Source organism: Raphanus sativus, unplaced genomic scaffold (assembly GCF_000801105.2).
Source record: "Raphanus sativus cultivar WK10039 unplaced genomic scaffold, ASM80110v3 Scaffold0654, whole genome shotgun sequence".
Lineage (NCBI taxonomy): Eukaryota > Viridiplantae > Streptophyta > Magnoliopsida > Brassicales > Brassicaceae > Raphanus > Raphanus sativus.
The window spans coordinates 8,197-21,982 of NW_026615971.1; the positions used below are offsets into that span (position 1 = coordinate 8,197).

At 36.7% G+C, this 13,786-nt stretch overlaps 4 protein-coding genes and 1 non-coding gene across 6 annotated transcripts; all 5 read left to right on the forward strand.

Moving 5' to 3' along the window:
- The first annotated feature begins 328 nt into the window (after positions 1 to 328).
- Positions 329 to 2,907, forward strand: LOC108844707 (phytoene synthase, chloroplastic). 2 transcript variants are annotated; one of them, XM_018617998.2, is made up of 7 exons: positions 329 to 470; positions 618 to 1,158; positions 1,234 to 1,284; positions 1,698 to 1,870; positions 1,961 to 2,196; positions 2,307 to 2,499; positions 2,618 to 2,907. In XM_018617998.2, exons 2-7 carry the CDS (start codon positions 741 to 743, stop codon positions 2,771 to 2,773), a joined length of 1,227 nt encoding a protein of 408 aa, XP_018473500.1. In that variant the 5' UTR covers positions 329 to 470; positions 618 to 740; the 3' UTR covers positions 2,774 to 2,907. The 2 variants fall into 2 exon arrangements, with proteins under 2 accessions (XP_018473500.1, XP_018473499.1); XM_018617997.2 differs by having other exon boundaries at positions 385 to 517.
- A 549-nt stretch (positions 2,908 to 3,456) lies between these two features.
- TRNAE-UUC (transfer RNA glutamic acid (anticodon UUC)) lies at positions 3,457 to 3,528 on the forward strand. The gene has a single exon. It is a non-coding gene; the product is annotated as a tRNA-Glu (tRNA).
- Positions 3,529 to 3,976: 448 nt separating this feature from the next.
- LOC108844244 (uncharacterized) lies at positions 3,977 to 6,809 on the forward strand. Its single transcript, XM_018617464.2, has 4 exons — positions 3,977 to 4,151; positions 4,694 to 5,147; positions 5,235 to 5,381; positions 5,458 to 6,809. The coding sequence occupies exons 1-4, from the start codon at positions 4,038 to 4,040 to the stop codon at positions 6,699 to 6,701; spliced, it is 1,959 nt and encodes a 652-aa protein (XP_018472966.1). The 5' UTR covers positions 3,977 to 4,037; the 3' UTR covers positions 6,702 to 6,809.
- A 1,031-nt stretch (positions 6,810 to 7,840) lies between these two features.
- Positions 7,841 to 8,894, forward strand: LOC130502680 (uncharacterized). Its single transcript, XM_056997465.1, has 3 exons — positions 7,841 to 8,224; positions 8,348 to 8,482; positions 8,575 to 8,894. Exons 1-3 carry the CDS (start codon positions 7,910 to 7,912, stop codon positions 8,764 to 8,766), a joined length of 642 nt encoding a protein of 213 aa, XP_056853445.1. The 5' UTR covers positions 7,841 to 7,909; the 3' UTR covers positions 8,767 to 8,894.
- Positions 8,895 to 9,681: 787 nt separating this feature from the next.
- On the forward strand, positions 9,682 to 10,798 carry LOC108845594 (uncharacterized). The gene is made up of 3 exons (XM_018618781.2): positions 9,682 to 10,020; positions 10,101 to 10,241; positions 10,341 to 10,798. The coding sequence occupies exons 1-3, from the start codon at positions 9,700 to 9,702 to the stop codon at positions 10,560 to 10,562; spliced, it is 684 nt and encodes a 227-aa protein (XP_018474283.1). The 5' UTR covers positions 9,682 to 9,699; the 3' UTR covers positions 10,563 to 10,798.
- Positions 10,799 to 13,786: the final 2,988 nt, after the last annotated feature.

Genomic DNA, 13,786 nt, shown 5'->3' on the forward strand with positions numbered 1-13,786 from the left:
CAATGATAGAGCCCCTAATATAGAAGAAGAGATAATTGGCTCAATATAGAATCACAATCTGGCACTGAATTGGTGAATCAAGCAAATATAGGATGGTAACCAAAGTTTTAATTAAATAATAACTAGGCCAAAAGGAGAAAACGTGTTAAAAATGTAAGTTTTGTTTTTCTAAAAAAAAACTGGGATCTTTGTTGAAACACACACACAAAAATAAATAAAAACAAGACAAGAAGAAGAAATTTGAGTGGGCGAGAATGTTTGTGATAAGAGGAAAAGACACCTTCTTTTCTACTTGTCTGTATATATTACAGTCATAAAGCGTTGCAAAGTAAACTTTGTGACATCAATGGGTCAAACTCAAACCTTTTTCTCGTCTTTTGTTTAATTAATTGTTTGAAAATCTCATTCCTCTACCTCCTCCTTCTTCGTCTCACGTCTCTGTTCCTAGAGAGAGAGAGAGAGAAAGAAAGGTAGGATCTTGTTGCTATTACTCGTCGTTTTCTCTAGTTTGGTGAAGGTTGCTCTCTTATGCTATTTAACTTCTCTGCTTTCTTCATATAGAGAATCAAAGATCCCGTTTTCTCATCAACTCTTTTTTTTTGGTAATCCATTTGCAGGAAAGCGTTACTCTTTACCACTTTGGTCCAAATCAAAATCTGGTTTTCACTCAAAGTTTGGTTTTTGATTCTTCTTTAGTGAGGAAACAGAGCAAACAAAAATTCTTTGAAGAACTTTGAGTGATGTCTTCTGTAGCAGTGTTATGGGTTGCTGCTACTTCTCCAAATCCAGACTCAATGAACACTTGTGGGTTGGTAAGGGCTTCAGAATCTTCCAGAGTGCTCTCTCGTTGTCAGAATCAGAGAGTGAACCATGTACTGAGGTGCAGAAGGGGAAGAGGAGGTAGTGTTGTGTCTTCAAGCTTAGTAGCACATTCTGCAGGAGAGATGAGCCTCTCATCTGAAGAGAAGGTTTACAATGTTGTGTTGAGACAAGCAGCTTTGGTGAACAAAAAACAGCTAAGGTCTACTACTTCTCATGTTCTTGATGATGTGAAGAAACCACGGGATATTGTACGTCCTGGGAGTTTGACTTTGTTGGATGAAGCTTATGATCGATGCCGTGAAGTTTGTGCTGAATATGCTAAAACGTTTTATCTTGGTTAGGATCATTTTTTTTTTGTTTTCTCTTCTTTGGCTTTGTTTTCTGAGTTTTTTTAGTGGGTTTTTGTTGCAGGAACTTTGCTTATGACACCTGAAAGACGCAAAGCTATTTGGGCTATCTACGGTGAGTTACTGCAAGAAGCATCTCTGATCTATTATTGTATCTCTCTTGCTCAGCTAAATCCTCTTAGCAAGAAGTTGAAATAGATTCTGTAAAACTTACACTCATGTATTGTAGACAGACATTAAGACTTCTCTAGTTGGTGTGTGTCCTGGCTTAGACAAAGTCCATGAAGAACCAAACATTTAAATTTGTATCCTTTTAAGATTAAACCCAAGATAATTGAATTAACTTAGTATGAGGTATTAATGGGCTTTTGGGGCCCAATAGTCTTAAACTCTAGAGATCACTCATGCTAAACATTGATAGCTCATGACTTTGGGATACTAATGTCCATCTGAGGAGTTCAAAACTATCGTACATCAAAGTTGTTTGACTGTTCTTGATTTGATGATTCTACTCAATTTCTTGTGCAGTTTGGTGTAGAAGAACTGATGAACTAGTAGATGGGCCTAATGCATCACATATAACTCCCATGGCTTTAGATAGGTGGGAAGCAAGGCTGGAGGATCTTTTCCGTGGCCGTGCTTTCGACATGCTTGACGCTGCTCTCGCTGATACAGTTACTAGATACCCTGTAGATATTCAGGTCAGCCTCTCTCTCTCTCTGCCTGGTTACATATATTTTAATAAATCTCATAAAATATTTGTTTTAAATCTTTTATTTGTTTTTTTGCAGCCATTTAGAGACATGATAGAAGGAATGAGAATGGATTTGAGGAAATCTAGATACAAGAACTTTGATGAGCTCTACCTCTACTGCTACTATGTGGCGGGAACCGTCGGTTTGATGAGCGTTCCGGTTATGGGAATCGATCCTAAGTCCAAAGCAACGACCGAGAGTGTTTACAACGCTGCCTTGGCCCTTGGTATAGCCAATCAGCTTACCAACATACTCAGAGACGTTGGTGAAGAGTGAGTCTCAAGATTTGGGTTTGATCAAATATATCTCACTTAAACCGGTTTTGTTGATCTTACATGATAAACCGGATCTCATTCTTAAACTGGTTTTGCTCTCTATCCAGTGCAAGAAGAGGAAGAGTTTATCTGCCACAAGATGAATTAGCTCAAGCCGGTCTCTCAGATGAAGATATATTCGCTGGAAAAGTGACTGATAAATGGAGAAACTTCATGAGAATGCAGCTTAAGAGAGCAAGAATGTTCTTTGACGAAGCTGAGAAAGGCGTCACTGAGCTTGACACTGCTAGCAGATGGCCAGTAAGTGTGTTTACCGTTTATATATTTTGGTTTGAATTGTTTTTCGTTTTTTACCCCTGAACTTTGTTTTTGATCGATTTAACCCCCAAGATTTGATTGTTTGATTTTTCTTTTCAAGGTATGGGCATCGCTGCTATTGTACAGGAGAATATTGGACGAGATTGAAGCGAATGATTACAACAACTTTACGAAGAGAGCTTATGTTGGGAAAGTTAAGAAAATTGCAGCTCTACCATTAGCTTATGCTAAATCAGTACTAAAGGTTTCAAGTTAAGAGGAATATTACTAAGATAGCTTTTGTGATTAAAGGAAAAGCTTAGGGTTGAATTTATGATGTTGTAACTAATATATACATATAATGGTGTTCATTTACTTTTCTATATGTAAAAAGTAAAAAAAAGTTATATTTTTGTTTGACCAAAAAGAAAAGTTATACTCCCTCTGTTTTTAAAAGATTCATGTTTTAGAAAAAAAATTTGTTTCAAAAAGATACATTTTCTACATTTTCAAGACATTAATTAATGAAAAATTGTATATTTCCAAAAATATAATTGTATTTATTAAAATCTTATTGGTTCAAAATTTTGGGGAATTGTTAATTAATAAAAACAATGCATTGGTAACTAAAATTTTATGTTTTTCTTAATAAGTGTGAAAAATCTAAAACATGGATCTTATAAAAACAGAGGGAGTATTAAGTTATATTTTTGTTTCACATGGCTATTGAGAGAGGAATATTATGGATGGAGAGCTAGTTTTGTGATAAAAAGAAGTTAACAAATATTCATTGAGCTTGACTCGTGTTACGAAAATATAAAACAACAAAATATGAAGCTTATTTGGTTCGGATCATCATATATTTGCACATCTGATTAGAGAATGAACTGAAATCACCAGCTCATTGAAGTATAAGGTATGAATGAGTCAAATCCTATCTTAACAATGTTGTTTACAAAATCCGATGTCGTCCAGCGGTTAGGATATCTGGCTTTCACCCAGGAGACCCGGGTTCGATTCCCGGCATCGGAGCTTTTTTTAATATAAAAAGTATCTGAAACGCTTTTGTATGGGCTTTACACTTTATGGCCTAAAATTATACTTCATTTTACACCCAAAAATGGCCCAATACTATATACAGTATTACGTTTTTTTTTCCAAATCATATAAAAATACGGTTTAAATTTTTATTTTTAACTACGGTTTATCTTTAACAAATGTAATTATACGGTGTCCATTTTCCGAATAAATCTTGCTATTTCCGGCGGATACAGTACAACTGACAAGGCGGTGAATGTAAAACAAAAGATGACTAAACAAATAAAAAAATATTAAAATCCAGAAAATTCAAAGTTCAAAACCTCCGCTCCAACGGCCACCACCAATATTAGATCTCTATTGGCGCCTCTTAAGAAAAAAAAAAAACTAAAGAAGAGATATAAATACCTCACACACACACCTTCCGATTCCATAGGCAAACCAAAGAAAAAAAACATCTTGTTTTCACTCTCACTCTCTCTCTCTCTCTCTCTCAAGTGAAGATGGATTTTCACAGCCTTCTCAGAAGAGATCTTCAATTTCTCTGCAAGATCAACAAAATTCCAGCTAACATGACCAACATCGCCATGGCCGATGCTCTCAAATCTCTTGAGACTGTAAGTTTCCCTTCCTTCCCTCCCACACTCGCATCAATTCGATTTCGCCAGTACTGTAGCTGAATCTCATCTAATATTGAATCGGAGAATCGCTCTGAGCTGGTTGAGATCGTACTTTGCTCGTTTATTAAGTCCAGAACGAATATGAACTAGATAAATTCTTAGATTTACTCTCGATGATCCTGGATCTAGAAGTTTTAGATCACTGATTGAATCTGATTCTGATTGATGATCTTAGTTGATTAATGACTGAGATCTCTGTCAAAATAAAGCAAGATCCATAAATCGTTTACTGCTTTGGTGAAATCTGATCTTTCGTAATTTTTTGTTAATCGATTTTCAAATCTTCTGTTATAAATCTGTTTATGTGAAGTTGTTCGTATGCGTTTCATTTATTGAAGTCATCTTGGTCATTGCTTGTGGTTTTGCGTTTAACGCAACACAGAAGATTCTGTGATTTTGAATCTTACATGTGCTCGTTGTGTATCAATTGCACAGCCAATGCTTTGTTTATGTGATTCCTTTTTCTTTGGATTCGATAGGTTGAAGGTCTTGATGAATACATGAACCAGTCAGACTCCAATGTTCTTCAGTCTCCAACCAGTGTAGCTAAGCTTCCGCCAAGTACTGCAACGAGAGCAACCCGAAGGAAGACCGCTGTAAAACCTGAGCCTCGGTCATCTCGTTTGGCGAGCAAATTTCTTGATGGAGAACTGGACCAGGAAAACACGATCAAGAATGTCAAGCTCGATGTGGCTAAAACTCCCGCAGCACGAAGCACAAGAAAGGCTTCAGCAGCAACTTCTTGTACCAGCAAAGCTCAGGAGAGTAAGAAGGGTGATTTGGTTCAGTCAGCGTACAGCACAAGGAGATCAACCAGGCTGTTGGAGAAATGTATGGCTGACCTGAGTTTGAAGACTAAAGAAACCTATAATCCTGAGAGGATTGAGGAAGCAGAACAAGAAGTGTCTACTACACAGGAAAAGAATCCAGCTGGTTAGATTCACTGACTATTTCTCGCTTGCAGTGCTTCTGATCTATAATGAACTGGATGGTCTATAACACGTTTTGTGGTAATATCAGGTTCAGAGGAGAGAACTGAGGATGCTGCAGTTATCTTAGGTAGAGATTTAAGTGCTTCCATGGAGAAAGAATGGGATGTGTTGAAGAATGACGATGATACTCCTGTCTTGGAACATGCCAACACTGAGACAACTAGTGACAATACAGGCATGCAACAAGTTAAGATGCGCTAACCACTTTTCTTCGTTTACGTTTCTCAACCACAAGTGTTTTTCTTTTGCAGAGTCCAAGAACCTTGAAACTTTCGAGAGTTTAGTACAAGTCCACCATCAAGTGCCAGAAGAGGCTATTCAGGAGAAAGATTCAGAGCCTGAGAAGACCAACAATTTCCATGAGGAAACAATGGTGGACCAAACCGATGGTGATTCAGAAGCTGATTCAAACCATGCCGATCACCAAGAGATAGAGGTGGCGTCTAAGGAGAACGATTCTGAAGCTGAGAAAATCACCACGTTTGATGGTGATTCAGAAAGTGAGCAGGAAGGAGATGATTCTGGTATTGACTCTGATGGCACAATCTCTGAAGCTGATTCAAACCAAGTCGACCATCAAGTGCCAGAAGAGGCTATGCAGGAGAAAGATTCAGAGCCTGAGAAGACCAACACTTTCCATGAGGAAACAATGGTGGACCAAACCGATGGTGATTCAGAAGCTGATTCAAACCATGCCGATCACCGAGAGATAGAGGTGGCGACTCAGGAGAACGATTCTGAGGCTGAGAAAATCAACACGTTTGTTGAAGATACACTGGTGGAAACTGATGGTGATTCAGAAAGTGAGCAGGAAGGAGATGATTCTGGTATTGACTCTGATGGCACAATTTCTGAAGCTGATTCAAATCAAGTCGACCACCAAGAGACAGAACATGCGACTGAGGAGAATGATTTTGAGGCTGAGAAAATCAACACTTTTGTTGAAGACACAATGGTGGAGCAAAAAGATGGTGATTCAGAAACTGAGTCGGAAGGAGATGATTCTGGTGTTGACTCGGATGGGACTATCTCTGAAGCTGATTCATACCAAGCCATACAGGGATCTGATATTGCTGACGAAAAGAAGATAATGATACCTGAGTCAGAAGGTTCTGTAACTGTTCCAACTTCTGCTCTTGTGCTTGAAGAGGCTCTGGTAGAAACAACTCCATTATCTCCATTTGTGGCGGAATCAATCTCAGCTCAGTTTCCAAGACCAAACAAATCAGCATCAAAGAACTCGGCTATGAAGCTGGTTAATGTCGATAATAAGAGCAAGGAGAACAGCATGGAGATGATGATGAATGTTGTTAATGGAGAGAGCAAAGGCAAGGAGGCTGCAAAGAAGAATAAGAAGGTCGAGTTTGATGAAGAGAACTTGAAAGATGTTAGCATGAGACAACTCGTGAAGATGGTGAAGAAACTCTCTATAAAGAGTAGTAGCAACAGAACTGCTTTGCAGATGTTGCCTGGTAATAATCAGATTGCTGAGTAGTGTGGTGACCCTTGCGTTTTTATTTTATTTTCTTGTTGAAAAACTGACAAACATGTGTTTGGTATGAATAAAATTTCAAATTAAGGAACAGCAACTGGTTAAGATTTTCACAGATTGGTCTCGATAATTTGAGATCCAATATGTATAATGATTGCTTAAGCAATACATCTGTACCGGAGCAATTTTACAATAATAATTTTAGCTTTTACTTCGGTAGACAATGTAGCAGGCAGCTCACGGGTTACAGTTGATGAATTCTTACTCTGTAATCTAATGGGCCACAAACATTAAAAGCAGAAGAGACGAGAGACTTAGTCTTTTTAGATGGGCCGAAGTCCAATTACTCTTCCTTTCTTGTGTGTCAAGAAACGAAACGATGAAAGGTGATTGGCAATGCGTAAAGGTAACTGTAAGAGCTGCATTATTGCTAGTCCCAACTCCCAAATTGTTGGTCCTTAGATCTTTTTAATAATATTTTGGTGTTAAAGACAATTGTTAAGGACAGTCCTTTAATTTTCGATTATTGCTAGGACTTGTAGTGGTCCTTAAGTTTTTTATTTTATAATTAGTGATATACAAAGATAAATTTTAGATAAAACATTAAACATTTAAATAGAGAAAACATTAAACATTTAAATAGAGAAAATAAAAAAATTACAAAGAAGGGAAAAAAATAACAACCGCCGAGGAGAATCGTCGAGAAAGAGAACCGCTATCGAGACAGAAGCCAAGGAGAACCGTCCACACCGAACCGCCGAGGAGAACCGTCGAGAACGAACCACCGTCGAAACCGAACCAATCGCCTTCCCAATCGCTTTTTCTGAGAACAGGTTTCCAAAAAAAAAAAATGAAGTTCTGATCGAAACCGATGAAACGCGTCGTTTCCAAACCTAATTACCATCACCCACTAAAAATACGATACGTGCTAGAGATGACGACATTTGACTCTTAACTAAGGGACGTCCCAAAATATATCGCCTCATTTTTTATTTTCTTTTCGCCACTTTATACCTAAGGACACTCTTAAATACGAGCGATAATGTTAATAATACGTAATGTTATATACTCTCACGTAAGTTTTTCTTTTTACCTAAGGTAAGTTAACATGTAAAAAAGACACTTCGGGCCGACTCACACTTGTATTCTATATCAAATTTATTAAACTGTCGTAAGAGATATTGTTAGGTTTTGTTAGATTCTTTGCGACTATGAAAAGCGACGATGAGACGGCTAAACTAGCTTTGATGGAGGAGGAAACGAGATGCGAAGATGAAGAAACCACAAGCATGGAAGACGAAAGCGATACCGATAGCGGACGCGCATGGAGTGTCGACACAGAAGACGATGAAGTCGTGAGACTTCCTAGAATAAATTATTTAAACATGCAAGATCCGGAACCGGAGTGGGATGTGGACAGTTTCGATGGTTACGAATGCTACGACTCTGAGGACCGTAAAAGCTTCTCTGACGAGGAGGAGTACGAAGAGTTCCGCGTATTTAAAATCCAGACCTGGAAGAATAGGGTAGCGTACGTAACCCTTCTTTGTTTTTTGTTTTTTTTTTTAATTTGCTTAAACGTTACCCTTCTTTGTTATCTAATTGATTTACATCAAGAATTTTAATCTCTCATGTATTTATTTTTTTAGGGGTTTTTTGAAAAAGATCCTTTCAGGTCTATCTTCCCCCTTACTGATCTGGAAGAACCTTGGACAACCATGACTACGAGGGAATATTTCGCGGATATTGCTTCCTTGTGTGTTAAGAAACTCAATGAAGAGAAGGTGATTGAGTACTCATCAGTTCACATATAAACTTCTTATTTTGTTTTAATTTGATATGATACTTACATATATGTTTTTTTTTTACTGATTAGGGTACCACTGTGGAAGTTGTAAGCATCGTGAGAGGCAATCTAAAAGTAGGAGATGGTTGGAAGCTGTACATCACTTTTATGGCTCGAGAGTATACCAATGGTCCTCTCGTGGAGTATCAAGCTAAGGCCATGGATTTTGGAGCAAAACCTCCCTTTCCCATTCTTTGCAGAGCAGCTTCTACCATATCCTAACCTAAGACTTGTATAGGTATCTTTAACTCTTTATTATGCTTAGTCATTTATTCTCAGTTTAACTACTTAGTATTTTGTTTAGAATTACTTATGAGCTTTGTCAATTTTTGTGGAGGAATTGATGTAAACAGACATTTATTTTCTTAATTATGGGAATATTGGTCGGATGATTGTCTTTCTGAATTTCAAATCTTCATTCTAATCGTTTCAGAATGGTGGTGTTGTATTGGAATGATGTTTTCCAGTTATAAGTAAGCTGAGTTGGAGGTGGTTTATGTTTAATTTGTCTTAACGTTAGCTACGTCTTCGGGATTAAAACTTATGGCCCTACTTTCTAAGTTGTCGATATAATTATGGATTTCAATCATGGACATGGTTGCTAACTATGTTTGATGTTTATCTATATTTTGGATAATTATGAGGAGGGTATCTACACTTGACACTCGTTCATTCATGAGATGAATATTGCCAATAAAGCTAATAAACGGTATGATTGGAAACTTTGTAGAATGGCAAAATCATGTTTAAAATGAATTTTGTAAATATGCGGCTAACAAAAGTTGCAGAATAGAAAAATAGATACAAAAACACAAGTATTTAATTTCGCTGACAATATAAATTTTTTTGTTGAATAGAAAAATTAGATTTAGTAGATTATTTATGAAACCAATATTCTCATATTACTTAATTGTATGATAATATTATTTTAAACTATTAAATAAAAATAAAAAATTAATGCTAAATAGTTAGTTATATAATAAAATTATACTATAACTTATTTTATAATATAATAAAATGTCAAATTATAATTAAACATGTAAAAAAGCCTGTAAAGACATTTTGGGCCTATTACTACAACTCGTACTTGTATTTTCCAGATCAAATTGTCGTAAGAGGTAATTTTAATAGGGTTTGTTAAATTCTCTGGCGACTATGAAAAGCCACGATGAGACGTCGAAAATAGCTTCGACGGAGGAGGAAACGAGAGTAGAAGACGAAGACGACACAAGCATGGAAGAAGAAAGCGATAGTGATACCGATAGCGGACGCGCATGGAGTGTCGAGGCAGAAGACGATGATGAAGTCGTGAAACCTCCCAACTATTTAAACATGCAAGATCCGGATCCGGAGTGGGATGTGGACAGCTACGACGGTTACGAATTGGTATTCGATGCTGACGGCCGTGAAGGCTTCCCCAACGACGAGGAGTACGAAGACTTCCGCGCGTATAAAACCAAGGCCTGGAAGAATAGGGTAACGTCATGAGTCATGACCGCTCTTTGTTATCCCCACACAATGAATAACTCTAAATTTTCGTATTTTGATTTTTTTAGGGGTTTTTAGAAGATCCATTCAGATCCATCTACGCTATTGTAGATCTGGAAGATATTTGGTCAGACAGGATAACCGTGACTACGAGGGAACATTTGGCAAATATTGCTTCCTTGTGTGTTAAGAAACTCAACGAGGAGAAGGTGAGAAATGATCTAATCAAATATGAACCTTTTTTTTCTTCTGAAATTTGATATGATACTTACAGATTGGATGGGTGTGTGTGTGTTTAACTTACTTAGGGTTCGTCTGTGGAAGTTGTAAGCATTGTGAGGGCCAATCTAAAACCAGGAGGTGGGTATAAGCTCTACATCACCTTTATGGCTCGAGAGCATCCCGATGGTCCTCTCGTGGAGTATCAAGCCAAGGCCATGGATTTTGCAGGAGGCAGAAAACCTACATTTCCCATTCTCTGCAGACCAGCTTCTAGCATATCCTCCCATTCTCTGCAGACCAGCTTCTAGCATATCCTAATCTATGAATTGCATTAGGTATCTTTACTATTCAGTGTAACTACTTATAGTAGCTGCGATATTTTTTTTGGAATTACTTATGAACTTTGGGATACTTGACAATCGTGCACTGAGGGGAGATGCTTACTATCAGATAACATGATCATGTTTACTTAACTCATATGACGTTAGGTTGTTGATTAATAAGTTTCTGTTTATTTGGACTAATAAATTTGGAGCATTCTCTTGTGTATTTGGAAGCTCTTTAGATGATGCAAGTTTTTCATCAGCAGACTATACAATGAAAGCTCTCATTGCAGCATGATCCAAAATCCAAGTAGTCTACCTGAGTCTATAGTATTCCCTTAACAAAAATATTTTCGAGTGCTAATTTTTCGTGCTAACTGCTTTAAAACATGCAAAAAGAAAAGACATTTCAAAGATCGAGGTCACTGAGAGTGGAGATTTATTGTACTGATTAGCTTGGCAGGTTTGTGAGGTCTTTGTACATGCAAACATGAAGAGTTTTATTTTTTTAAGGTAAAAGATGATTAATTGGTAAAATGAGGAAAAAAGGACACATGACTTTCATTAGTATATAGAAGAGTTTACATAATCTCTATGTAAGGGATTTGTTATCATCAATGGTACATAGTAGTGAAATAAGAAAATTGTATGATCAGGTAGACTTGTAGTTGCTAATTTGTCTGTCAATGTATGTGCTTCTTTTTTTTTCTCCTCCCAAAACGAGATATCATTTCAAAATAACCCAACCTGGGCAAATGTTTACAAGCAGAGAGGATGAAAGCTAAATAGATGAAGGACAAACAACCGGAAATTTATAAAGAAGATAAAACTTGTGTGAAGCAGGACTAAAGAACTTCCTTCAAGCCTGGAACCGATCAAACCATATGGAAACGTAAGATGGAAGTGGTTGGCGCTGAGATGAAATAGAATTGTTCCCGACCTTTCAAGACCAAGAAGTTTGACTCGAACTTGGAGTTGAACCTCTTTTACTATCTGAGTGATTGGTTTGAGTGTGGCAGAATGTATTTGCTTCTTTTTTTGTCTATTGGAACCTGATGTTTTCAAATTTCCGCATCCATCTCACCTTCAATGATTACATTTAGAAAACCTCTTATCCAGCAATGTTGTAATGCCAGAAGAATTACCTGCATTTCACTCTCCAAAGCATTTTGAACCTCTCTTCCTCTGACTTGTCCTGCTCCAGCAAAATATCATGTGTCGTCACGTACAATCCATCCTGCCTAACTCTCATTTGTTACCGAGTTGAAAGATCCATCCGTATTGTATTTCACCATCCTCTGGAGGTTTCCTCCAAGAAAGTGGAGTATTAGTCCTCGAATCTATGTGTCCTCTTCTCCCTGGTTGTGGATCCATAACTTCAATATTTCTCCATTGTCTTGCGTCTTCCCTGGCATATTCCAAAATAGTTTTCCAATGTATAGTTTTGTTTTGGAAAACTAATATGTTTTTACTCTTCCAAATTCTCCAAAGTATCCAAATAGGCAAATCTTGTAGATGTTGTAACCATGAGAAAGTACTACAATCCAAGCAGGCTTCTAATTTCATCTCAAAGTCGACTCCATCACTGTTTATTGTAATACTTGAAACACCAGATGCTAATCTTATTTTTCTCCTTCCAACTTTCGATACCATTTCTAAAATGTTTTTGGGTTACAAGTAGGAAATCATAATGCAAATTTTTGAGAATAAGATAAATTTAAACACCACACATGTGATGCAGACTTTGTTTTTTTTTTCTTAGCCTTGGAACCTCTCAAACCATAGATGTAAGTAGGTCTGAAGTGGAGTGGGCGGATTTGCAGTTGCGCGGATTTGTGATGGTTCTCCCTTGTCCATCGAGTAAAGCTTGGAGCGGAGTTGCAGATTGATGTCCCTGATGATCAAGTTTGTAGACCGAGAAACATTGTTATGCAGCCTTGAGTTCCTTTCCTTCCAAAAATGATATATCGCAGTCTGAAAATCAGATGAATAATTGTCCTTAATTTTCCAGTGACTTGTAGCGACCATAGCTACACTGTGATGCTCTGCTCATGCGGAGTAGTTATCCTTGCTCTGGACAGAAGGTAATTCCAAACATTTCTAGAGTACCCACACTCAAAGAATAAATGAGCAGATGATTCACTAGCAACACCACAGAGCAGACATGTTGGTGATACATCCATTCTCCAAGATATCAGCCTATCTCGAGTAGCCATGCTATCTCTTAGAACCAGCCATGTTATGAAGCATGCCTAGAATTCTTTTCTTGAACCAAACAACCTTTCTCCACTGAACCGAGGGCGGGTCCGGAAATAGGGTGGAGTAAAATTTAGAAACAGAAAAGGTTAGCATCCAGCGAGTTCCTCCACAAGAAATAATCTTCATCCTAAACATACTGACCATAATGACGGGCTAAGATGAATATAGTTCTAAACGACCTGACGGAAAAGTCAACACTCATTGAACTGCTCTAATTAAATCATCTGGAGCGTCGCCGCTTTGCCGAGCATCGCTTTGACGAATATTAATTTTTTATTTTGAGGAAACTAAAGTAAAATGATTACTAACCTTTACCTTCACAATACTTTGGTATATTAGAGCACATTAAAGTACTTTCATCAAAAATATGTTTACCTTCAGCATTAAATATGTAAAAGTTTATCTTAAACTGTTGGCGAGAAAAACAACAAAGAACAAAGATACAAAATTTGACAAAACAAAGATTTATTTTTCAAAAAAAAAAAAAAACAAGAAAAGGATTAGACAAATAAATTAGCCATTTTATATCTTATTATATAAAATTTGGTTCTTCAAAGTTACTAATTAACATGATTGTAACACATGTCAATTTTTATATTTAAGATTGTGACATGTGTTAAATATTTTTATATAAATAATTATTTAATAATGATTTTCCTTTTTGAGAAGAAGTGTTGTAAATGATATATTTACAATTATCTTTTTATGATTTTAGAAAAGGAAAATTAATGTTAATATTATAGTACAAATTCAGTTTTGATATAGAATTTTTAAAAACGAAAAATTACTATAACTTTGTTTTACAAATCGTGTTAATATGTCAATAATAAGATTGTAGTTTTTTATGACTTTTAATTAGGATTTGATTAAAGGAAAATTAACATTAAACATTATTTTACAATTTTTAAAAGGATAATTACAATCAAACACTACAAGAAAACACGTCTATT